Here is a 27,374-nt window from a genome sequence, read left to right on the forward strand (position 1 = left end):
GGATTACTGGAATGGAACACTTGTTCCATTGTCTTATCCAAGGAAAGGTGGGGGAATCCCCCCCCCCCCCCCCCCCCAGTGTTCTGCCCAATATTATCCATCAGTCCACATTACTGAAGAAACATGATCTGGTCTCATAACTCATTGCCGTTTGTGGAATCCTGCTGTGCACAGGCTGGCTGTCGTGCTGCCTACATTTAGATAGTGACTTCGTTGACAAAGAATCATCCAGACCCGAAGCGTTAGCTGCGTGTTCTCTCCACAGACGCTGTCAGACTTGCTGAGATTGTCCGGCATTTTCTGTTTTCTGTTTGCTTGAGTCCAGCATCGGCAGTTATTTCCTTTTACCAAAAGTAGTTTGTTGGTAATTAAGAATTGGGACACACCAAGGTCATGAAGGCACTATATAAATGCAAGTTTTTTTTTGGCATGGGTGCTGGTTCAAGAACAGGAGATGAGGCATCCCATTTGAGAAAAGAGGAGATATTATTGGTACAAATTGCCCACTCTGTGCTTGAATTGTGCCTGTTAACTGATATTGAGAACCGTTACTCTCTATGAAACATCTGTGGCTTGGAGTGCGTTGTGCTCCCCATTGGTGAAAATATGTTGGCAACAGAACGAAAAGAAAATGGCAAATTTGAAAAGAGCGATTTTAAAAAAAACAAAAAACAAATGCTAAACTGGTGATATGCCTATGAATAATATGGTAAACAGTTAGCAGTGCAACCTCCAGCCAGCAGGTGGTGCCAGAGATTGGTCGTGTGACATCTGACTCATCAGTTGGTAATAAGACGTACAACAGGACAGTCGCACATCAGGTAGTTCCAGGAGAGTACCTGAAACTCGAGCAATAACTTAATCTGTATAGCATACTGTATGTTACGTCTCCATGTGTTAATCAATAAATCATCATTCTAGTTAAGTCACCAGCAGTTCTGTATAAATCATTGCAAAGAAAAGGTCACAGAACACAACATGGTACCAGGAAAGTTGAACATTTGAAGGTAACAGCAGAAGAGACTAAGCGAAACCGGCCGAAGAACAAAAAAGAGAAGATTCTTCCACCGACCTGGTGAACTATGGCCATTAACGACTCAACGCAACAAACAACGGTGAAGTTCGAGATGGAAGGATTAAAGGCACCCCACAAGCTTCAAGACTCAACGTAGACAGAAATGTTTTTAAACAGCAGTTTAAACTCTATGTCTCAGCTCTTGGTCTGCAGCACAGCCTGACAAAAGGTGCATTGTGTTGCTGCTCACGATGGCAGGTCCACAAGCAATTGAAATCTACAATGCATTTGCTTTTGACAGTGAAGAGGAAAACAAGAGCTACGATGAGGTGATAAAGTACTTCGATCGGCATTGTTCTCTGGAAAACAATGAAACATTTGAAAGATATATTTTTCGTATGCGTACCCAGAAACCGGGTGAATCTTTGGATAGTTTTGTAACCGAGGCTGAAGGCCCACTCCTGCAATTTCAGTGATCTAAAATCATCGATGATCTGTGATCAAAAAGTATTTGGCATATCGAATGATGAGCTCCATGAAAGATTGTTATGGAAGGGAGATCTGAAATTGTAAAATGCGATTAAGATTTGCCATGTGAGTGAGTTGGCTGCACATCAAATTAGTACACTCACTGATGTTGAAACATTTTGGCGCCAACATGGAAGAAGACACCAATGCCATCAGCACTGTGACGCAGTTCAGTAAGAAATGTACTCAAAAAACAGTTACGGAAACTGTACCAAGTGACTAATTCTTCAATTTCTTCAGTCCTGAAGTTCCACAGCATGGAATGTTGAATAACAGTTCTGCAGCAAAACCTGCTGCTGACTTTGAAATTGGTCACCTCCTGCGCGAACACACAATTCCGTCTGCAATGTTGTATTTTACAGGAGTAGTCTTTGCAGATGATACTGACTCCGATGATTAGTACTACGACGACCATGAATACTTTGAAGAAAATAAAGACTTGGAGGGTGAGCCACATGAAGATACCAATGAAACGCTAGTAAGGTTGTTTCGTGGGAGTGACGGTAAGCTAGATGAGGAAGCCCGTGAAGCACTACTCCGGGGTTTGGAGGGAATGAAGAGGTGGTCACAAGTTACGCCACCGAGAAGTTTGAAAATTCTGAGATGGCGCATGCAGAGATGGAAAGTGAGATTGCGACAGCAGACACCTCGGAGAAAGACTCAACTACGAAGAAACTAATAACGGAAGATGTAATAACAATTCTGGAGAAACTGGCTCCAGAGGCATATGGTGAATTGTCTCAGGCCTCTGAACTGATTCCAGTAGTGGACTCCCCACTGCACAAGGCCACTTAATGAGTTAAGAGGAGCAGATGGCTATATCGCTATGTAATTTGACGACGACAGATGGTACGTACATAATATCACAAGACGAGGGTCAGCCATTACTTGGTTCTTTAGGACCAGCTAATATATGCATTATCATTTTGAGTGACGAGGAGCCACCACTTGGGGCTCAAGTACAGGATGTAGGGACAGCACCCAATGTTGGGGATGTGAATCCAACCCAGACACAAGAGTGCAAGGTTCTGCAGCCACCCATTGAAGATGCGGACTTGACCTTGACCACACAGTCCCTCAGGAGCAAGCCAACACGAGACGTCTCAGCAGACGATCCACAAACTGCTGCTCCCATGGCGCAGGCGAGCGGCAAGACAGAGGCTCCCAAACCCGTGAAAAAAGATCCGTCACTAAATCATTCTCAAAACAAAAACGAGAAAGAGGAGAGTGGGGGATACCGTGAGTTCCACTGATGAAGCAAGAAGACATCGAAAATATGGTCGACAGGCCAGAGAATACACAACAGCGCTGCAGCAAAAAGCATCACATAACGACACGAAAGATGCTGGTGACGCCAGAGAGTACGCAATGACGCAGCAGCAAAAAACATTGTGTAAAGATACATAAACAGTTGGTGACGCAGGCATGACCAGCAAGGATACCGGCCTTCAAAAAGCATTGCGTCAAGAGGATAAGGCGCAAAAGACCGGCACGCAAACCAGTCTTCCAGAAAGTTGACAAGAGCCCAGACTATCAGTGGGGTGACCTTGTTGGAGATGCACAATGTGCTGTGCACAAAGGACACAAGTAGTAGGCATATCATTTGAACTAAAGCACAGTTACATTTTTAAATACCTGCCACATGTGTTAAATAATACCAATCATGCTTTGCATATTGCATATTAATGTTAACATTTCCAAAGGAAGGGGGATGTGGTTATATGCCTGTGAATAATATTGTAGAGAGTTAGCAGTGCGACCTCCAACCAGCTGATGGCGCCAGACATTGGTCATGTGACATCTGACTATCGGCAGTTGTAGTAAGATGTACAACAGGATAGTCGCATATCGGGTAGTTCTAGGGGAGTCCACGAAATCCGAACAATAACTTAGGCTGTGTAGTATTCTGTATGTTACCTCTCCACATGTTATTCAAGAAATCAACATTCTAGTTAAGTCACAGCAGTTCTGTGTGAATCATTGCAAAGACAAGATCACAGAACACACCATAAATTGGTACTAATTCCCACAAATGTAGCATTGTCGTAGCATATACCTAATGAAGAGCCCCATTTGTTTTAATTTTATTGGAAGTTTAAGCATGTGAAAGGTCGTGCAAGTCAAAATAGAGTTTCCTGGGAACCTTGTTAGAAATATGCCCGGTCTAGACATTTTCACAGGACACTGCAAAGAATCTCGGTGCCACTTATCCTTCTGCAGTTGTAAAACCTGATTTACATCCGCTCCTCTTAAAAAATACTCTATGCTTAAACCACAAAGGCAAACATATTTAGTCACTTAAAGGCAATTAAATTGCACATTGAAGTGTCAATTTGGATCTGATCATGTGTAGTACTCTATACATACTGAAGCAAAATGTTTGTCCACTTATATTTAAAAAAAGCTGGCTAGATTCCCTTATTTATACCAACAACTGGGAGGAAAAAAATCTGTTTCAAAAACCAGCATACCCACTCCACTGGAAGTGTGGGACAAAGAAGCTGTGCCGTTTGCCCCTGTGTAAAGTCCACAATCCTAGTGTTCAGTGTCCCTGACAGCAGGCAGTACAGGGCTGGAAAATTTACATTGCTGGTAGACAAGGCAAGTTACATTCCACCTGGGTGATAGTCAAACCAACTCTAGTTTGAGTGCAACTTCAAAATGTGTGCAGCAGTGGCTTCAGCTATCGGTTTGGTTTTCCGTTTGCTTCCTTCGTGGTCTTATGTAACAATCTTCAGCCTCATTAGCCAGCTAATAATCAGTGTTTTTTATACCTTTTAATCTTTCTTTGTATCCGGCACCCAAGGGAGGGTTGAACTTGGCAGCACTGCCAGCGTGAGCATACACTTCCATCGTATCCATAAAATTCCTCAAGCAGGATTTTGGATATTTTCCCCTCTTTGTTTAACGCAGCCTATCAGACCATAGCTTTATATTATCACTCTTTTAATATCTTATCTTTTTTTTTTCAGCATATGATACCACAGTTTTTCAGGGTTCTTGTATACCTCCCAGACAAAAACCTTAATGTCTAAAAAAGCAAAAGCACAAATCCTCAGTGAACGTTCCTACAAATATAATGACTGTTTAAACTGCAAACTAGAATATATCCGTATTCTAAATGGATACAAAAGTGCAATAACCCTGCTCAAGAATCTGAAATTGCATGGCAGACATGGTCCTCTCAAAAGGTGGACAATTTTGTAAATCGGGATTTGCATTTATGTTGCACCAAGTAGAGAAACATTCTAATGTGCTTCACAGGGGTGTGAGGAAAGCAGATACCAAGCCAAGAGGAGATTAGGAATGGTGAACAAAAGCTTGATTGAAAGAGGAAAGGGAGGTGAACTGGCAAGACAGGTCTTAGGGAGGATGTTTGAGAGTTGAGCCTAGAGAGCTATGTTAGGAAAGAGTTAATTAAGTTAGAATTGGGGTTTTAAGTGTCTAGATTGCACTTATTGTTTGATCGACTGAACCAGTATGTAAAGGGGATAAAGGTGGCACTGTTCTGTTGTGGAGAAGTGATTACTGAACACAAACTTGAAATCGAAGAAGTCAAGACTTCCTAGTTATTATAATAGTTACAATGGTAGCAGAGGACGCTTACTGCCTGTAAGAAAATAGGATTGCAAACTAATATTTCTTTGGACGAAAGGCTATGTTCTGAATTTGAACCTGAAGAGTGATTTAGAGTAACTTGGAAAATAGATGGCTGAATTCAAGGGTAGTGTTGGCGTATGACTACCCACCATTGTTTTCTGAGGGTCAAACTTATGACCAATGGAAGAATGAAGTTAAAATGTAGACGCCAGTTACGTCCTTGCCCAAGAAAAGTGAAGGAATGGCCGTGGCACTTTCATTACCGTATGAAAACAAAATAAGGTGCAAGGTATTTTTGGATTTGGATGCATTAATAACGTCCATGGCTAGGATTTACCAAAAAGATGGCTTATTAAGTGCCTATGGGGCTTGGTCAGATTTTGACAAATTTAGGAAGTCGGAGGTTAATTTCGTAGAATATGTAATGGAATTTAACAGACTGTATCCAAAGCTGCAAAAAGTCCGTCTAGCAATTTCTTAATCAGTGCTGGCATTCAAGTTATTGGACTGTACTAAAACTCCTACTATGGATAGGCTTTTGGTTTTTACGGGAGTTACATTTACAGAAAGCCTCTGACATTTGCCCAGAACTGTACACAATACCCCAGCTATGGTCTAACTATATTATGCATATTTAGCATAACTTCTGTGCTCTTATACTCTATGCTCCTACTAATAAAGCCCAGAATACCATATGCTTTATTAACTACTCTCACTGTCTGTCCTTCCACCCTCAATGATCTATGCGCATATACACACAGGTCCCTCTGCTCCTGCAAAATCTTTAGAAAGCTCCTGGACAAATATGCCTGCCCGGCAGCCTTCACTACACAAATGGGCCGATCGACAATAAGACAGACTATGGAAGACATTATGTTAACAAGGTGGGGAGATGGTCTAGAAACAGGCTGCAAGCATCAATATGAAGGAAGATTCAGAACTAAACACGGTTAACAGTTATGGCTGGAGGAATGAATTGGGAAATTTCAACAGAGCAATGAACCTCAGAAATGTCCAGGATGTGGTCAATCGGTGTTTTAGGTGAGCTTCAAAGTTCTATTATGCAGTAAACTGTCCTTTTGAATACAATAGGGTGTTTAACAACCAAATATGAGACAGAAGATTCATAAGAGGAAGGTATGAACCAAAGAGAAGGCATTGTCTTAGTGTTGAGAAGTTTCAGCCTGGTGATGAAGTGCTGGTCGTAGAGCCCTGAAATTGTGTCGTACTAAACAGCAGATGTACATCAATAGCATGTGAAATGGACTGGTTGAAATATTACCTGGACTCCATTAAGAGACAAAGATCGAATTTGGAAGTTTCAGATTTGGGGATATATCACCCTTAAATCACTGAAAAGAGTAGTGAGTGATTCCTTATAAAATCGCCGGAATAAATCATTTTATTAGCACAGATGTCATATCCAGTGAAATACCTTCATTATTGAGCCAACCATCGATGAAGAAAGCACATATTAAACTTGACATGGGAAACGACAAGGCCATCATATTTGGAAAATCTGTGGACTTGCAATTAACACAGTCTGGACATTATTGTATCCTGTTAATGAATCCTAATTTTTATTGTAACGAGATTTAAGGAAGTACTTGTAGCATCAGAAAAGAGGATCTGGTGAACAAAAAGTTGATTGTGTTAAAATTTGCATCGGCAACTTGCTCATCCGTCTTCACAAAGATTAAAAATTCTGCTCAATGATTAGAGATGCCAAATAACACCAACCTTCTAGAACAGATAAGCCATAGGTGTGATATATATTTTAAAAATACAGAAGAATGCCATCGTGATCCAAAGTTAGTATATCCTTAGCAACAAATTTTAATAAAATTGTGATGATGGAAAGTCTGGGGTAAAGAAAATAACATTTTTATTTTGCATTTTATTGACTTGGCAATGAGGTTAGCTAGTTGACGATTATACATAGTAAAGAAAATAAAATAATTGTGGAACAGATAATGGAAAAAGGGACCAGGCTGGGGCCACCAGGGGGGGGGGGGGATTTGCTAATGATGAATTTGGCAGATAGACTAAATTGTAAATTAACTTCGGCTTTAGCATGGGCTATCCATGTAAATAATTCACTACATATAGTTCGGGGCTACAGTCCATATCAGTTGATTTTGGGAAAAAATCCCCAAATTCCTTCATTCATGAATGATCATCGTCCAGCTAGGGTGGGACTACAATTAGCTTGATCTTTTCTGAGGATTTGAATACGTTGCATGCAGGCTGAAGAGTATTCCTGAAAACAGAAATGTCAAAGACTGGAGAGCTTTGAGGTGCCATAGACAGCCATTGGAAATATTTTCAGATAGGGAGACATGGCTTACTATAAAAGGGATGGATTTAACGAGTGGAAAGGTTCAGGACAGGTTATAGATACAGATGGTAAAACAATCATTTTGCATCATGGAAACCAGACTGTTCAGGTACACTTGTCAATATTAGTGGGAACAGATTACAAGTTTGCAGATTCAAAGGGGTTTTTGAACGTGCTGAAGGACCAGGCATTTCTCATGCACGTATGTTGAAGAATTATGAGGACCAGATAGTGGAAATTGACAGGGTATCCGAAGAGGGACTAGCCTCATCTGGTTTCTCTCAAAGGAAAACTGCTAAAAGTTGGCACTAAAGTGACATACTTACCAGAAGGGGCAGTCAGTGAAAGGATCCAACTATGGGTTGGTAGAGCAGGTAAGCCACTGGAAAATATAAAAATGGGTTGAATGTACATGATAAAAGGGAAAGAGGCTAGGGAAGGAATGTAGTACTAAAATGGAGAGCACAGAAAAGTAGTGTCAGTTCAGACAGTAGGTCTGGTAATGAACATACCCAAAGGAAGAGATCAAGAACTGTTGAAAGAACATCCCATAACAGGAAGGGGAAAGCACGCAGTAACAGATAAGATATAAGGCAGATAGAGGGCAAAGCTTAACCAGGTCAAGAAATATGGGACAATTAGGGCTATTACAAGGAGCAGAAGCCCATATGATCAAGAGGACTTAGTGGCTTCCAACAAATTATATGATAAATTTAAAAAAGATGAAAAACAGGTGCAGTATGGTCACACAATGGTTAGCACTGCTGCATCACGGCACCGAGGACCCGGGTCCGAGCCTGGCCCCGGGTCACTGAGCGTGTGGAGTTTGCACAATAATAATAATATCCCCGAGGATTTTTTTCAACCAGAGGGTGGTGAATCTTTTGCCACAGAAGGCTGTGGAGGCTAAATCACTGAGTATCTTTAAGACAGTGATAGATAGGTTTATGATTAATATGGGGATCAAAGGTTATGGGGAGAAGGCAGAAGAATGGGGATGAGAAACATATCAGCCATGATTGAATGGCGGAGGAGACTCGATGGACCGAGTATCTAATTCTGCTCCTATGTCTTATGGTCTGCATGGGTCTCACCCCCACAACCCAAAGATGTGCAGGTTAGGTGAATTGGCCATGTTATATTGCCCCCTAATTAGAAATTGGGTACTCTAAATTTATATTAAAAAATAAGCGAAACAGCAAGAACTGCAAAGTTGGAAAGAATTTTGGGGTTGCAGTGAGGTCCCAGATAGGGGACAACGAGTTCTATCTCATGGATGGATATGCATGGAAAAGGTGCTTCCTGATGGAACTTGAGGCCAAAGCCAGATTGGGAACACAAGGTTTTGAAGAAAACTTGGGTGACGAAGATGTAAGGATAGATTCACTGACCGCAGGAAAGGTTATTTATTTTGAAGATCTTTTTGGCTCTGTTAGCCACAAATGCTCGAGAATGAGGGTCAATAGATATCAAAGCTGCTTTCTTACAGGGACATCATTACTTCAATTTTTCTTTGTCCTCTGAGAGAGGCGCCCAACATAAAAGTGTACTCTGGAAGTTAAATTGATGTGTATGTGGGTTGAATGATCCCTCCAGAGTTTGGTATTTCTCAGTGAGGTTAAAGTTAAAGTTAGGCTGTCTTCAGCTGAAAGCTACCCTGCGATTGTTTTATTGGCACCATGGGGGGGGAACTTTCAGGCATCTTCATGATGCACGTGGATGATTTCTTTGTGATATGTTAGTAATGAATTTGAAAATATTGTTATTAACGGACTTACGAACAGAGTTCAAGATTAGAAGTCAGGCCTCTGGAGCATTCAAAATAATTGGTTAGAAATCAGGCACAATGGTGTTTGCATGTCACTCCACATCAGCAGCCTGACTTGGAGAATATTAACACCGGGCCCCTCAAATGGATACAGCGGCTTCTAAAATGGAAAAGGAGGAACTCCAAAGTTTAATTGGGCAGCTGAATTGGGTAGCTAGACAAACCAGACCGGACGACATTTTTGATGTTTTAGAACAAAGCACAAAAATGAATGATCCCAAGGTTGAAGAAATTTTTAGAGCAAATGTAACATTGGCAAGAAGTGATTACTGAACACAATAAGCTTGGGAGTCAAAGAAGTCAAGTATTGCATCTTATGATAAACGTCAATGGTAATTCTGACAAGCTGAAGGTCCGGCTCCCATTGATAATGTTAAAGGAAGGCGCTGCTCAAGGCGCCGGAGTCTAGCATTTATCCTGAGAATTTGTTTTGTACCTCCCTTCCCCACTGACGACCTCCCCTCCACACCCCACCTAAAGGGGAAGTGTGATAAATGCCCCAATTCATTTTGAAGTTGGGTAAAGGCTGAATCCATTTTTCCAAATCCTGAAGTCAGACATTTACTTTTAACTGCATCCATCCCTTGAATTCCAACTTGTTGACCTGATTGTCTATCAAGCCCATTAGTCTTGTTCCTGCGAAAGTCCAAAGATCAAGGGCACCTCAAATAATTATTCAAGTGACAGCAGAAAATTGCAGCAACATGTTCATTGCTCTGCCAGTTAACTTTGTTCCAGCAACTGTGCACATGTCCATAGCAAAAAGGCCCCTGTTGGCTGATCATATTTGCCTTCCCAATTGGTTAAACTCCAATGTTCACATTCGACATCCACATATGCAGTCTGTCTAGTAGGGTCACTGGATAGGAATCGGGGTGGAAATGTGTACTGATGTTCCCCACTTTAGAATGTTCCAGCCCCTACTGCTCCCTGGGGAAGAGAATTCCAAAGGTTAACAACCCTCCGAGAGAAGAAATTGGGGCAGCACGGTAGCATGGTGGTTAGCATAAATGCTTCACAGCTCCAGGGTCCCAGGTTCGGTTCCCGGCTGGGTCACTGTCTGTGCGGAGTCTGCACGTCCTCCCCGTGTGTGCGTGGGTTTCCTCCGGGTGCTCCGGTTTCCTCCCACAGTCCAAAGATGTGCGGGTTAGGTGGATTGGCCATGCTAAATTGCCCGTAGTGTCCTAAAAAGTAAGGTGGGGGGGGGGGGGGTAGTTGGGTTACGGGTATAGGGTGGATACATGGGTTTGAGTAGGGTGATCATTGCTCGGCGCAACATCGAGGGCCGAAGGGCCTGTTCTGTGCTGTACTGTTCTATGTTCTATCTCAGTTTTAGATATTTTTAAACCATGCACGGTTTAGATTCCTCCACACTGGGAAACCTAACATCCTTTCAGTATCTACCTTCCAGCACCCTGAGAATCTTGGTTTCAATAAGATCATCTCTCATTCTGCCAAACGTTAATGATTGGGGGCCCAATCTTCTCCAACTTTTCTCTTAAAAACAACCCCTTCATTCCAGGAATTAGCTGAGTGAACCTTCTCTAAACAACACCACTGCAAGTATATTCCCACCTTAAGTAAAGAGTAAGTACTCGGTGTGGTCTCGCTAACCTATAAAACTGCAGCAAGACTTCCCTAATTTTATACTCCATCCCTCTTGCATAAAGGCCAACATTCCAATTGCTTTCCTAATTACTTTCTGTCCCTGCATGCTAATACTTTGTGATTGTGTATCAGGATGCCAGGATCCCTCTGTACCGCAACATTCTGCAATCTCTCTCTCCATTTAAATTATATGTTCTCTTGTAATCTTCCTGTCAAAGTGTCAACCTCACATTTTCCCACATTATATTCCTCACATTTTCTCATGTTATGTTCCATCTGACAAATTTTGGCAACTTTGGCCGTACCAGCCTCCCTGAACAGGTGCCGGAATGTGGTGACTAGGGCTTTCACAGTAACTTCATTTGAAGCCTACTTGTGACAATAAGCGATTTTCATTTCATTCATTTCACTTATCTTATTTCCCTTTGCAGACGGTGTCTCCCTCCACTCCAAAAAAAACCTGCCTTTCCTATCTATCTTTGTAGCGTCAGCAAATATGTCTTCGCTACACTCCGTCTCTTCAACCAAGTCACTAATACGTAATCGTTAATAGTTGAGGCCCCAACACATTTATGTGTTAGCCCACCAGTTATAGTTTGCCAACCTGAAGATGGCCCATTTATCCCGACTCGCCATTTCCTGCTAGTTAGCCAGTCTTTTATCTATGCTAATATATTGCCCCCATCACCACGAGCTCCTGGATTGTACAATAACCGTTTATAGGGTTGCCAAATTGAAGATCAATCCCCAGGACAACGCTGTGTGCAATCCTGGAGAAAACAGTTATAAAGATATTCTTTAAGCAGGTCTCTTTATCAGAAATTAGCAAAAATGCGGTTGGGGGGTGGGGGGAGGCTGCTTGGCGAACAGTGAAGTATCATCCAATTGGGTAATGAGATTCGTCTATAGCTCAAAAGGTCTGGCAGATTTGTAAATATTGCCCAACACCTGTCTATTCTGACAGCCTGAGGAATAGATCAAGGTCAGTGTCACCATCATTAAAATTGATTGGAGAGGCAGAAATAAGGGGGCTATTGCGCTAGCAAAAGTTGGTATCTATGAAACTGTTGTCCTTTCCACCAATGTTCATTTATAAGCTGTGCAGTAACCCTGCAACCCAAACGTTCCCGAATAGGCTACACAAGTCAACACCATCCCTTTCACGTTGCCACACTTGAGTGGCTGCACAAGAAAGTTTAACGGGTCTGTGTACCGAAACAAATAAATGATACACGACATGCCTTCCTGCTACATGGATCGGAATTGTGAATCTACGATGTGCCACCAGCAAATCAAATGACTTGGCCATAGATGGAAGCGATAGTTATCATTGGCATCAAACGGCAGGACAGAGTGCCTCACACTGATATTGTCAAGTGGAACAAACTAACTGGAATCAAGTTCATAACCAAAAAGTTCCACATGCATCGGTCTGGACAGGCCATTTTCACAGCTGATTATAGAATTCCCATAGCCATTTTCTATAGCAAGCTACAGTTAGTATGTCTGACGGAAGTGGACAGATGAAATGCTTTGAGTATATACTAAAGACTTTGAAATATTACAACATTTGCATCTGACACCTTGGAAGGCATAGGCACTGATAGACCACAAAACTGTCATATCTGCCAGGTCAGTTTGAATAGATTTGAGGTTGCAAGATCTGTCGGCCAAGCATCTTACACACAAGGAAACTCTCCAGGCTTTCGTGCAGCTACAGAAGCATGGATAGTGTTTCGTTCTCCCTCCTATTAGCACAGGGAAACAGCTAAGAATGATATTTCAGTCAGGCACGAGAAATTCAGAATCCGTTAAGTGACAATATCAACTTGCCTGCACTATACTGAATCGAAATGAATTATTTTTCCAAATTATTTTATGGAAAAGTAGCTTAAAAATCCAAATACTGGGTAGCACGGTGGCCTAGTGGTTAGCACAGCTGTCTCACGGCGCTGAGGTCCCAGGTTCGATCCCGGCTCTGGGTCACTGTCCGTGTGGAGTTTGCACATTCTCCCCGTGTCTGCGTGGGTTTCGCCCCCACAACCCAAAAATGTGCAGAGTAGGTGGATTGGCCACGCTAAATTGCCCCTTAATTGGAAAAAATAATTGGGTAATATAAATTTATTTTTAAAAATCCAAATACATGATTATGTACCAATCAGTTAAATATTAGTTATGGTCCGATCATTGGAAATGGTGGCTTTTTTGGCATAATTCCTAAAATTCGTCGAAACGTGTTGGAATAAATACAGCTATGCTTTCTTTATAAACAGTGAGAAAGATGGGAGCTAGTTGAACTGTTTTGGGAAAACCTGGAGACCTACTGAAAATAAATTTTACAGAGCTCGCACTGCAGTAAAAGTATAGTGCAAATCTTATTTATTTATCTATCAATTAATATAGGAAGACCAAATGGGCAGCAGTAATAAGTATTTTTAATGGAATTATACCCGCTTAACTTAAACACCGTCTTTTTAAAAACTAGGTAAACTATCCTGTGTTGACCTGCTATAGAAACATTCCTTGTTTTATTTGGAGACTTTCTGTAATCTTTCTAAATTAAATGTGCAAATAAACACTAATCAGTCTGTTCCCTATCCAAATAATATGAAGAGCCACGTTAATGACTGTCTTGTGTTTCATGGTTACTGTTCATAACAGTGTTATAACTTATCATTAACTTGTATAATGGCATCGTAACCAGAGATCAAGTACTTGGGCGCCAGTGTTTGCTTAGATTTTGAACAAAATTAACAAGCTAATGGAAGCAATTCACCAGAAAAACTTCAAAGTGCGATCTCGGGCACGTTTGGCGAGTGTTTTGAGACAGCTGCAATGCCTAGATGGACGCTGCTATTCAATGGCATTTAGCCTTTATTTTTGGGCCTTGGGGAGTTTCTCCCTGTCAAAGCCACACTTTGAAATATTTCTGGCACTGGGGAGCTGAACTCTGCAGCAACCGGCTCCTCACCGATTGGGGCGGCATTCTGAAAACTGCCTAGATCTCTTCACACCCCCCCCCCCCCCCCCCCCCCCCCCCCAAATCTATCTATGGCCCCTTCATTCACCCTCACCTCCCGTGCCCTCTCCTCATGGGTGTGCCCCCCCCAGACTGGCACTGCCAGGTTGACATTGCCAGGGTGTCTGGGTGGCACTGCCAGGTGATAGTGCTAGGGGCTCTGGTTTAGCTCACTGGGCTAAATAGCTGGCTTTTAAAGCACACCAAGCAGGCCAGCAGCACGGTTCGATTCCCGTACCAGCCTCCCCGGACAGGCGCCGGAATGTGGCGACTAGGGGCTTTTCACAGTAACTTCATTGAAGCCTACTGGTGACAATAAGTGATTTTCATTTCATTAGGGGGAGTGCCAAGGTCCTACCCAGCCCTGTCCTCGGCTTTAATGACCTCCAAGATCGCCTGAGGTGACATCACATCTGGTCCATGATCGTGGAAACCACACTAAACGACGCCCAGTTGAGGCCTCGCAGGTGTGGCCGTTGACTCCCGGGCTTTGGGTGAATGCGGTGTTGATATTTAAATGAACCTTCATTTAAATTTTAGGTGTAATTAGGGTCTTAGAATACTGCCCTCTTGAGTTGACCATGCTCCATGTTATAGATATTATTTACTAAACCTTGCTGTAAAATATTTCGGCATGGAACCGTGTTGCACAGAGGTATGGTCAAAAGGCAAGGGGTGGGAGATACAATTGAAAGGGGGGGGGGGGGAAGAGCTGTCTTATTGGGGTGTGTAGTAATGCGCTGAACAACACAAGATATACTGACGGCAGTGGGATGATATTTTGGTGTGAAGAAGGGTGATGGATTTCTCGCCACTTCACTTGCCTGGTGAGTGCTACTTCAACAACGCTGATGAAACTCGGCACCATCGATGACAAAACAGCTCACTTAATCAACAACCCATCCACCACCTTAAATGTTCAATCTCTCCACCAGTGGTGCACTGTGGCAGCAGCATGCATCATCTACAAGATGCACTGCAGCAACTCACTAAGGCTCCTTCAGCAGCAGCTTCCAAACCTGTGACCTGTACCACCTAGAATGACGAGGGCACCAGATGCATGAATAAAATATAACCCTATAAATGATTTCATTGTGTTCTGTGGATCCTCTCATGATTTTAGAGTCTGATGCAGGATTAGCATGGGTATCCACAGAACTGGCAGCCCATATTGTTGGTGTTTGGGGGAGCTTCTGCAACGGTGCCACCCGTGGCTTTCCCCTGGGCATGTATGATGTGTGTTTCTTGTAATGGTCCTTGAAGCATACCATACCAAACTTCAGTGCTGGCCTCCACATGGGCCACTCAGCTGCAGTCTTTTCCAAGAGAGGTGGTCAGCAGTGTAGACATTTGTAAAGCTATTCTTTACGGTGTTTATGTATAATTTATGTTGACTATTTTGATGTTGTTTGCCCTGAGATGATTCCCCATAGAAGAAAGGCTTGGGGATTCTGCAATCATCCATGGAGGAGACATAGCCTGCACTTCAAAGTTGAATTTCCTGGAGGGTGGTCTCCATGCTGTTGAGCCAAGAGATAAAAACAGAAAATGCTAGAAATTCTTGGGTAAAGCAGCAACTATGGAGAGAGAAAATAGTTAATGTTTCAGATCAATGTCCATTCATCATTACCCAAGAGACATTGAAACTAGTTGTATCTGGATGTGCGAGTCTGAAGACTCTCACATCCAGACATAGGAACAGCTTCTTCCTCACAGCTACAAGACTCCTCAACGACTCCCCCTCGGACTGATCTGTTCCTTGTAAGACCACTATTCACGACTCCCTATGCTGCTCTTGCTCATGTATTTGCTTTGTTTGGCCCCTTGTTCCGCACTGTAACCAGTCACTGTTTGTCGATGTACCATTTGTTCTCTGTTGATTATTCTTTTTGTCTACTATGTACATACTGTGTACGTTCCCTCGGCGGCAGAAAAATACTTTTCACTACTTCGGTACATGTGACAATAAATCAAATCAAATCACATAAAAATCAGGGAGTGCTGTGGCTTAAGTGATCTTAGACCAGCGATCAAACCTTTTAGATTTTTAGTCTGTGTTATTCAATGCTCGCAGTCTTTCAGTTGAAGGCCTCTTGATTCCTTTTTAGAATTTTGTTTTGTCCACTATCTCCTCTTAAGATTTTAGATAGTGCCAGCACAGGGAATTTTACATGTTAAAAGTTCTACAATTAGGCAGTTTTGTTTTCATGGGGTTTCAAGTCCAGTTTTTATAGGAGGGAGGGCAGTGAAACTGTTAGTCAGGAAGCAAAGGTCTGTGAGGAACATGGAACGAAGGAGAATTGGAGATTAGCTTTAAAGCCAAGCAAGATGGTCCACTGTAATGAAATAGTGTAGCGGGCATCTTCATTTTATTATGCATTAATCAGCTCACATTGAGCATAGTCATATGAAGCAGTACATCAGTTTCCTGTTGAGAGATTGTGCATTAACCAGCTCACATTGAGCATAGTCATATGAAGCAGTACATCAGTTTCCTGTTGAGAGATTGTGCATTAACCAGCTCACATTGAGCATCGTCATATGAAGCAGTATATCAGTTTCCTGTTGAGAGATTGTGCATTAACCAGCTCACATTGAGCATCGTCATATGAAGCAGTACATCAGTTTCCTGTTGGAGAGATTGAAGAAATATACATGTGACAGGCATGAGTATCTATCTGGTCTAGCTTGCAAACAAGTGCTTTTGTTACATCCCTGGTTTATGTTATTGTTCACGTGGACATGGGACAGTATGACCCTTGTATTTATCGAAGGTCTTTAGCAGAATAAAATGTCCCAAAGCCCTTTACAGGGGCATTATAAAAGAAGTTATGACATGGTGCCACATCAGGTGATTTTAGGGCAGATGATCAAACTAACCAAAAAGAAATGTTTTCAGAAATGTCTCAAAGGAAGTTTACAATTGGAGAGGTTTAGGGAGAGAATTCCAGAATTTGGTGCTCTGGCAGCTGACGGAAGAGCACTTGTGGTGGAATGATTAAAATCGGGTATGTTTAAAAGACCCGACTAGTCAGAGACAATATCTCAGAAGATTGTAGAGGTGGTGTATGTTAGGACACGGGGTAGCACGGTAGAGTATTCGTTGACTCTTCGGTTTATGGGGGGTGCAGAACATGGGAGGCTGGCCAGTAGTGGATTGTAGTATTCACGTCTAGAGCTAAGAGGTGAATGAAGGTATCAGCACCAGGTGAACTAAGACAGGAGCTGAATCGGATGATACCATTAATAAAACACATTACTAAAAGTTCAAAATGCATATTGATTTCCTCAGTGATCTCTTCATCTGTTTAGACACTTCGTTATCTGACATATTATCAGGTTGAGTAACTAATTCTCCAAGCCATTTTCATCTCGTTATTTTCTCAGTATTTGCTGTGGAAGAAAAATAATCCACAAAAATAAAATTATGTAGCGGCAACAATAACTTATATTTATATAGCAGATTTGGCATGGTAAAAATCCCATGATGCATCACAGGGGCGTTATGGAATGCAATTTGACACCAACTACCCAAGAAGATATTGGGGGGAATTTTCCATTCTATGTATAAGCGTGCTGACTGAGGCCCACACTGGGGGGGGGGGGGGGGGGGGGGGGGGGGGGGGGGGGGGGGCAGTACCCCCTCATGCACACTGACACCACCACACACACACATATGGAGTTCCCCCAACGGCCCACCAGTACTGCCCGGCACCCTGGCCAGGGGAGAAGAGCCAGGGTGCCAGTAGGCAGAACAGTGTGCTGGTGGCAGTGTCTGGGTACTGCACGGGCATGTCTCTCTTCTCTCCATGTTAGGTTCATGCTGAACAAGGTGTTTGTATGTGTGGAGGTTGATTATGTTTCAACTATGTTTCTACTGTGCTTCGAGAGGGCTATGGCATGAAAAATAAATAGGCTACAGAGGTATGTGGCATTGCTTAGCAACTGGGGCCTTGTAAGGGAGAGAGCTTTTAAGTTTTAGTTTAGCTAATTTGATTGTAGTTGGTGATAGGTAGTGAGAGGTAAGTAGCTCTGAGCTCTGCTAGAAGCAGTGGTTTTGAAGATTAGAGAGGGGACCCCGCCTCTCATCTTTGCCGGAAGAAAACCCATATCATAGAGTAGTGGCGAAGAAAACAAGTGCAGAAATCTGAAAAGCAGCTAATTAAAGAAACTAGATAAATGGGAAGTTTTCAAGAGATTAGGGGTACTATAACAGAGAAATGCCAAAAGGGTATCTGAAGTGATTTTCAGGTTTGTGAGTTTTTACTCCAACCTGTGAAACGCGAGTTAAAATAACTATGGAAATCAGTGGCTGGGTCTTGAATTTGTGTAAAAGCAGTCAAGACAAAAATCCTAAGAGGTTGGCGTACAATCATGGATTCGCTGTTAAAAGTGGTGCAAAAGCTTTGTTTAAAAGTGTCATTTGGAAAATCTGGACTGGATTACAGAATGCAAATCGCTAATTATTAGGAGAAGATTTTAAAGCATGTTTTTGAGAATGGAGTTTTGAAACATTCATAGGACAATCATTTGAGGAGCTTCTGACGAGAAATCCGCAGACACTAACTTGGGTTCAGAACAGAGTGTGTATTTGACCACAGTCGTCTTGTGTGTTTAAAAGGGACTTTGTGTTAATGAGATTATTTTAATGTAAAATGTACTTTGTAATCTGTGTTAATATTTAAATCTGTGTATTTGTTAAGGTGAGGGGGAGTAAAAGAGTATTGCATCATCCAATTTTTTTTCATGTTTAATAAATGTTTTTTCCTTGCTAAATCTAATTAGTGGTCCTGTGACTCTGTTCCTCCATGTTTTAGTTTTAAAAAGTTGCTGTCATTTGAGCCAGGGTTCAATTCTGGGATCTTCCCATCCAGTTGCGACATTAACTGGGATCATAACGAATAGTTGAGTCTACAGATAGTGAAGGCATGAATGAAGGCTTCAGCAGCAGGTGTACTGATACAGGGTAAAGCCAGGTGATGTTACAGGTGTGGAAATAGGTGGGCTTGACGATGGCATGGATTTGGCAAGGAGAAGTTCTTCTCCGGGTCAAACGGACTGGCTTAATCTCAAAAATGGAAATTGAAAGTAGTGCCCTGTCGTGCATTAAGTCTGTAATCCATTCTCACGTCCAGTGCATTCATTCATGATGGCCTTGACTCATCTTACCATTCCGACTGTACCCTTCCCCAGTCCCTTGCATTTCCTCTATTCCGACTCTGGCCAGCTGTGTCCTTCGCCTGTGTTCTTCATTATGGCTGAACTGACAAGTCATTGTGCCCTAGAATTCTGAAAAGCCTCTGCCTTGCCATAACCCTGTCTATTTTCAGGAGCCTGATTGTAATAAATCTAGTAAGAGTTGTGTCAAAATGCTTAAATCCGAGTCAGGAGAATCTTTATTCTGAGTATTTAAGTAGGAATGTGGAAATACTGGGTGGACTTTCCCCACAAAATGGCTATAGGTGTCATTTCTGGCACAAAATCGGTGCGAATGGCACCGGAACCATAGAGATCTTGTAATTAGTCATTTTTTTGGAGGGGGAGAGATTTTGCACTGGCATTGATGGCGGCGTCTCAACACACCAGCAGGCCTGGCATCAGCAATCAGGTCCCCCGCTCTCAGTGACACTGAAGGACTGCCACCCAATGGTGTCGGCATCGGCACTTAAGGTTGGCGGTGCTAGGGAAAGAGCCATGGCACTGCCCTGCCATGTTTCCGACCACCTGGGAACTACTATGTCCTCCAAGCCCCCCCCCCCCCCCCCCCCCCCCCCCCCCCACCCCCCGCGTGGTCATCCAGTGGAGGAGACGAGTAGTGATTCCCACCGGCTTCACATTGCGCCAGCAGGTGGGAGAATGCCAGGAGACGGGAAATTTTGATTTAAGGCCAATTTTGAATATGGTAATGCAGCTTTTAATATACTAATCTGGTTCAGACCCAGTGAGGGTGTGAACCAGATCATGTCAGCTGCAGTGGACTGGGAGCATCGCGCAGTGTCGGGCGCAGATTCCCGTTCGGGCTTCTCCCGCTATTCTCCCAGCATAGTGGGATTTGCGCCGGGTGCAACATGGCCAGTATAGATTGCAGTTTTCAAATATTAAGCTTTGAAATTTATTTCTTCTAATTTTCTGTGACCTTCCTGCTAATTTTATAAGTTGACAACTGTTGCCTCCTACTACTGAATAACTAGCAAGTGCTGTAAAACCTAAATATCCTTCAAACAGTGTTTAACTCCAATGCTACCAGTTTAGCAATGTTCCATCGAATAAACCGCAGCAATTTCTGAACTAAGGAAAGCCAAGTGATTTTAAACAAAAGGATTTAGTTAAGGTTTTAAACAATTAGAACAATTATTTTCGATCCAATGATTGGCTTATAGAATCAGGAATCTCCATGCTTCCTGTGACACAGACCACAGGCCCCGCAATGAAATGATAGCAATTTAATACAAAAAGAGAGGGCAGCAGTTTAATGCCTGTCACCAGCACTAAGATTTGTCTTAATTTACAAAAGAAGACATATTAACTGAAAATCTGCGACATAATTGTTGGAGTTCCTGAAACTCAATTGTTTGCGTGTTTAAAAAAAATAACCCTTTTAATCCTTCATACTCTGAAAAATAAACAGTTCTGTATTTTTTTTAAAGAGTGTTTACAATCTGCCTCACATTTTTGGCTCCTGCATCTCACTCCTAATCTTTCTGCACAGTTGACAGCTCTGAGTGCTGCTTATTTTCATATAATGACCTGGTTTCTTTTCCAGCTTGCCTGGTTCAGGGGAAATCATCCAAGGAATAAGATGCACACAAATGTGGTATCTTCTCAAAAATGCTATGGGGTGAGGTGACGAGGCGAGACAGGCTGACTTTTGCAATATGAATTCTTATTTATGAAACTAGCAATTGGAGCAAAAATAATGATCACGCAAAATGGCTCTAAGATACTTAAATATTAAAATGAAGTGAAATACAAATGATATTTCAGTCTATTCGTAATGGTACTTTTCATTCTATGCATTCTTGAAATAACTCGATGGATACTATTTCCTGCCCCTCTTTCATGACGCCTAACTAAATGGGCAGTGTTTGTTTGGAAGATATAATTGCCCCTTGATTTCTTGCTTTACAGTTAGACAGAGAACCTCAGTGCAGGTCAAAGGATTGAGTAGTCAGGGGCATGTTCCATGTGTAATACAATCTGAATCGGATTCCTGTTTCAATACTGTATTTCAACCTGAATGTGACAGCAGTCGAGCAAAACCCGTTGTCATTAAATTTGATTGGATTTATTATCACATGTATCGAAGTACCGTGAAAAGTATTTTTCTGCGGCTGAGGGAACATACACAGTACGCACATAGTAGACAAAAAGAATGATCAGAAGAGAACATTGACAAATGGTACATCGACAAACGGTGATTGGTTACAACGCGGAACAAGGGGCCAAACAAAGCAAATACTGAGAAAGAGCAGCATAGGATGTCGTGAATAGTGTTCCTACAGGGGACAGATCAGTCCGAGGGGGAGTCGTTGGGGAGTCGTTGAGGAGTCTTGTAGCTGTGGGGAAGAAGCTGTTCCTATGAAATTTAATACATGTAATACATGGTGGCATGCTTGAATTCCCAAGGTGCACAGAAGATGAATAATTTTTCCTTCTCAAATATTAATAAAATGGAAATAATCACCATGAATTGACCAATTACAACTGAAACAGAGGTATATACCTGTAACTAACTGAAATCGCAACAGAGTAATAAACTGACAGAGATCCCACCATATTAGCTGAGAAAAAAATGTATAATTCAGGCTTTCTGGCATACAGTTTGTTTCTAAAGTCTACTTGAACATGTTGTCTTTAACCATATTAAGTTCGGCCTTGTGACAATGCTGTAGTTTGGAGCTCATGACTGAACATCTGCTCAGTTTAATAGTTCTGCTAAGTTATCACCTTCCCAAATGAGTAGCAGTCGAGCCGTAAAAAGGGTCTTTATAATGCAGCTTTGTTCGCTTCATGTAGGCCTGGGATTGTTTGAAGGATGAAAGAGTAATTTGTGCTTGTCCCATCACGTTGCTGCCTACCCAGAGAGACAAATTATTATTTTATGCTTAATCGATAAATGTTGCATGTCCACATAGTTACCTTTTCAGTGCACATCATAAAGGATCATTCTTCCCCTCCCAATCTGTAACCTTCATCCTTTCCACATATCTGTGCTCCTCCAATTCTGACCTCTTGCGCATCCCCAATTTCCTTCACTCCAGGAAGGCGTGCTTTCAGCTCTGGAAATTCCTCTAAACCTGCCACTCCTTAAAGCTTCATCAAGAAGTAGGTTTTTTTTGTTAACTATCCTCATTTTTAATTTTGTGTTTCGGTACCGGATTATGTTTGAACTCCTATGAAACGCTGTTGGACATTTTAGTACCTTCAAGACTCTCCATAACGTTTAAGCTGCTGCTTCTCACTTCAGTCGGCAGTGCTTGTTGTTCTTCCCAGAGACACTGCACCCTCCAGAGTCTTTTCTTAAATTTAAAGTACTGAATTCATTTTTTTCCAATTAAGGGGTAATTTAGCGTGGCCAATCCACCTACCCTGCACATCCTTGAGTTGTGAGGGTGAAACCCACGCAAACACGGGGAGAATGTGAAAACGCAACAGGGACAGTGATCCAGAGCCGGGATCGAACCTGGGACCTCGGCGCTGTGAGGCAGCAGTGCTAACCCACTGTGCCACCGTGCTGCCCCATTATTAAACATTAGAAATGTAGAATGTTTTGATTTACAAAAGCTAGCCACGAGAATCTGAAGGGAGGATATATATTTTTTGGCACAATATTCCTCACTATATTTTGGGTCTATAGTTCAAATGTTAACCCTTTTTTTATTCGCATGCTGACTGACCAATATATTTCCTGAAACAAAAACATAAAATACTGGACAATCTCAGCAGGTCTGACAGCATCTGTGGAGAGAGAAGAGAGCTAACATTTTGAGTCTGGATGACTCTCTGTCAAAGCTGAAGAGAACTGGGAATAGAGTCAGATTTAAACTGTAATGGGGAGGGGCGGTGGAGTGGTGAGGCTGGACAGAAGGCCAGCGATAGGTGGAGATGGACAAAGGTGTCGGGGACAGAAGACATAAATGGGGGTGATTAAGGCTAAGAAGGGGCTGATAGTGGGACATAACGAGATTAGAATGTGTGAATGGCAGAACAAAGGGTGAGCAGTGAGTTAAAGGGCAACTAGGAGCAGATGGCCCAAGTGGGGTGGGGGGAGGGATGGACAATGGTGAGAGTAAAACATATCAATGGAGGAAATGGAAATAAATTGATAGAAATAAAAATGGGGTGAAGGTGGAGGAGAGAGTTCCCAGTCTAAAGTTGTTGAACTCAATGTGAAGTCCGGAAGGCTGTAAGGTGCCTAATGGGACGATGAGGTGCTGTTCCTCCAGTTTGTGCTGGGCTTCACTGGAACATTGCAGCAGGCCAAAGATGGACATGTGGGCGTGAGAGGGGGACGGTGAGTTGAAGCGACTGGAAGGTCTGGGTCCTACATACGGATGAATATATTTCCTGTTTTTATTGTAGCTTTTAAGTATTTGTCGTTTTAATTTAACTTTTTAAATATAATTTTTTATTGTCACAAGTAGGCTTACATTAACACGCAATGAAGTTACTGTGAAAAGCCCCTAGTCACCACATTGCGGCGCCTGTTTGGCTACACAGGGAGAATTCAGAATGTCCAAATTAAATTTTGAATCATATATTTTATTTTTAATTGTCTGGCTAATGCTTTTTAAAAAAAAAACTTTTTTTCCTTTCTTGTGTCCCTCAACATATCCACATTTCCTGGCCGGCCCATTGGACAAATAGCCTGCCCCTGACATCTGTTATTATTGCTATTTTAGACGAGCACTAGACGATCTAAAATTGTTTCAGTGCTGATGAACCCATTTTGCACTGGAAGCTGGACAAATACCCGAATAAAGATGATGAGGGCATTACACTGAGGGAAAACTGATTTTTGGTGAAAGGTCTCTGAGAAAATTTGTTTCTGGGTGCGGTGCCTCCCTGGTTTCCTGTTATATTTGTGCAAGCCTCTGTTGTAAAGTTATGATTGTGTCCAGCTTAACCCATTTCACTCAGAAACCACATGTAATTCTCCTGACTAAGCAGTGGTCAGTTTGTACTGTATCACATTTCTCGATCTCAGTTTAAAACATTTGGTTTAGAAATGAGATTTAGATGCAGTTAGCATTCGGGGCTGATTGCATAATAGAAGCCAGATTGATCGGGCATTAAACATGTGGATTCTTTTGTAACATTAGCATGCCAAGCTTCCATTGGTGGTTATCAATCCGTCAGTGTGTTATCTGTACTGGAGCAGTTTGAAAGTGGATCTGACGTCGCCTCTCAGCTTGTTGTGAGGCAAGAAAAACCGATTGGAGTGAAATGGGTTTATGAGAACTGACATCTTTGTAGCAGTTTTACCGGGTGATCTGCAGGAAAGAAATGGCTTAATCTTCCTATTGAAATCCTAAACCACAAGGACCTTCAAGATTGTGTCTAAAGGCAGCAGTTCCTGTGGATAATTGGTGTCTGGCAGGATTCCTGAGGGGGCTGAAAGTGACTCACTGACTGCTTTCTGTATCGGGGCTGATCTGATTGGTACTCTCACAACAGCCAGGTCTTGGTCTGCCTCACAAAAGCAGATTCCTGCAGTCCTGTTGCAGGCTTTTGCTGTGCAAACTGGAATGCCTGACATATTTTCTACGTACTTCAATGGAACTAATTTGCAAATCAGAAGCAAAGTACCGGGATTCTGTGAGATTTCAGGCATTAGCAGATGGCTCTGTTGGAACCAGAGAGCTTCATTGTGTTACCAAGTAAATTTAAATCAGGTGAATGTTTTATCTTTTCAGTGACTTTAGGGATGGGTTTCTTAATTCAAAATGATTTTTTTATTTCCAAGCTGTGTTCGCACGACCAGCTGCGTTGATTTCCTTTAGACTGAAGTTGTTGGGCTACATTGTGCTACCGATTAGTTATTTTGGGAGGAGAGAACTTGGAAACATTGGGTAGCACTGTGTCTAGGGATCAAATGAACCGTGGACGCACCTCATTGCTAGGTTGATGTTCCTCTTGTTTATTCAAAATGAAGGGTAGGCAGCGAATGTGGAGTGTATCCATTAAACTGAGCAAATCATTCCAGTGACTAGTTGCTGTCGAGTTAAAATAAAACAAGTGAAGTAATATATTCAAATACAAGAATCCAAATTTAGGTTATTTGAACCCCAAACGGTTACGATGTGAGAGACGTTGCCCGTGCATCACAGACAGATTATTGAAAGTGTTCTGGGACAGCTTAAAAGCCGACAAGTACAAGACTGGATCATATACAGGAATGATTTGTTTGTGCATGAAACTGCTGTTGTGCACATCTGGATTATATACCTATGCTGTAACTTCTATGAAGATTTTAATTGCCCAGAGCACTTTTGCACATTCACTTTATGATTATTTAAAATTAAATTTTAGTCGGTCTGTCCTTTAGTGTGTGTCGTAGAACTTCTTTTGTGTGAGAAAGTCTGCAGAATTGGGGGTAAGAGGACAGGAATGTTCACAGGACCGAATGAAAACATTTATGATGACAATATGGCCTGAGGGGATATGAGCAAGGTCATGAGGGGCATGTCAGAGGTTAATGCTGTACATTTAGGCTACAGTAACAGCATTCATCAAACTTTTAAGATTGCTAAATCCATCAGGATTACTGGGAACAAGCTTTTCCCTTGGGTGTTACTAAAAACCACCTCTGTACTTTGAATTAATTGGCTTTTTCCGAGCATGATCAGTATCACAAATGTCAATGGTTAGATGCAAAGTGGATTACTTCCAACTAGATTAGTTTTAGAATGTTTTGTTTCTCCTCTTAACTTTTAGTGTTTAAAATAAAATATTGGTCCAAATCTTGCTGGAAAAAGAATGGCGAGTTTGCAATGCACAGCGTTATTAATGTTTAAATTGGCCAACAAACTCGAGCAAAGAAGAGATTTCTTTTGAGTTGCTGGATTTAGGCTGATCCACCATGGATTTTCACAGTAACGTCATTGCAGTGTTAATGTAAGCCTACTTGTGACACTAATAGAGATCATTATTCTTATTTTTTGCTTGACATAAAAAGCAGCCCACCCCGAACCTACTGGACATGTTAAGAACTTCCTGGATTTGCAGTCTAATTGCCAATTGTTATATATTGTTGTATTATCTGTAAAGAGCTAGGAACTAATTAACCAGGAACTAATTATGTGGAAGTATTTGAGGGTGTCCTGTTTCATGACTGTACTAATTCATGTGATGTATAACACCCAGTTCAAACCAGCCCTTCCATTGTACAAGACAGCATGGCAAATGTTAAACATAACGCTCATCTTTTCAAGCTTTAAGTGTGACTACAGTATTACTAATATCTGGGATCCAGCACCAATGAAACTCTCAACAGAAATTTAGGGTTTGCACTTAATGTCGCAAGTACCCTATAACAATGGAAACTCTTAATGGACACCAAACAAACTCTTCAACCTAGAAACACAGGGTTTAGCACAGGGCTAAATTGCTGGCTTTTAAAGCAGACCAAAGCAGGCCAGCAGCGCGGGTTCAATTCCCGTACCAGCTTCCCCGAACAGGCGCCGGAATGTGGCGACTAGGGGCTATTCTCAGTAACTTCATTTGAAGCCTACTTGTGACAAGAAGCGACTTTCATTTCATTTCAAACAGTTTAAACCAGGGCTTTTCAAAATGGGCAGCAGGCGGGTGTCAGGAGGTCCGCGACGTTCCTGCGGTGGTCCTGATTGTGGGAGGAGTGGCGGACGGCCGCTACCAGCATTTTTATTCAGAATGGTGGCTGCTGCCGCCTATTAAATAAGAAGGAAATGAGGCTGTGTGCAGTCTTACAGTCAGATACAACAGCAGCGAGAAGATCATTCATCGGCACGTGCACGTGATGTCAAGCATCCTGAATGTATGTGCTTTTGCACCAAATCATTGATGGAGCTTCTTCCAAGTTCTAACTGCTGGCAAGCAAGGCAAGAGGACTGAAGATGAATTGTTTTCTCACAAGTAAGAGATACCAGAGATACACACAAGAGGTACACACTGAAAGTCCAGGGCAAGACAAAGCAGTGCTAGTGTTACCTCGGTACAGAGAACCAGGGCCTCATGGAGGCTCCATTAGGTGGAAATCATCGGTTCATCCCGGGGAACACTGATGGGGGATTTAGGGGGTGGCAAAGGGTGGGCACCAGTAAATTGAGGGACCTGTTTATTGGTGGGAGGTTTGCGGGCCTGGGGGAACTGGAAGATAAATTTGGGCTTCCCCAAGGGAACATGTTCAGATACTTGCAGGTAAAGGCGTTTGCTAGGCGACAGGTGGAGGAATTTCCTT

General features: G+C 42.3%; 1 protein-coding gene across 6 annotated transcripts in view; it reads left to right on the forward strand.

Moving 5' to 3' along the window:
* The window catches only part of mrtfba (myocardin related transcription factor Ba), a 268,477-nt gene that overhangs the window by 137,767 nt on the left and 103,336 nt on the right, over positions 1-27,374 (forward strand). The window contains exon 1 of one of the 6 annotated variants that reach the window (XM_038819582.1): positions 24,368-24,831. The exons of the other annotated variants lie outside the window; for them this stretch is intronic. Coding sequence (XP_038675510.1) covers positions 24,777-24,831 — 55 coding nt within the window. The 5' untranslated portion in view covers positions 24,368-24,776. Of the gene's footprint in view, positions 1-24,367; positions 24,832-27,374 lie in introns of those variants that run through there. 6 annotated transcript variants of the gene reach the window in all.

This window comes from Scyliorhinus canicula, chromosome 15 (assembly GCF_902713615.1).
Source record: "Scyliorhinus canicula chromosome 15, sScyCan1.1, whole genome shotgun sequence".
NCBI lineage: Eukaryota > Metazoa > Chordata > Chondrichthyes > Carcharhiniformes > Scyliorhinidae > Scyliorhinus > Scyliorhinus canicula.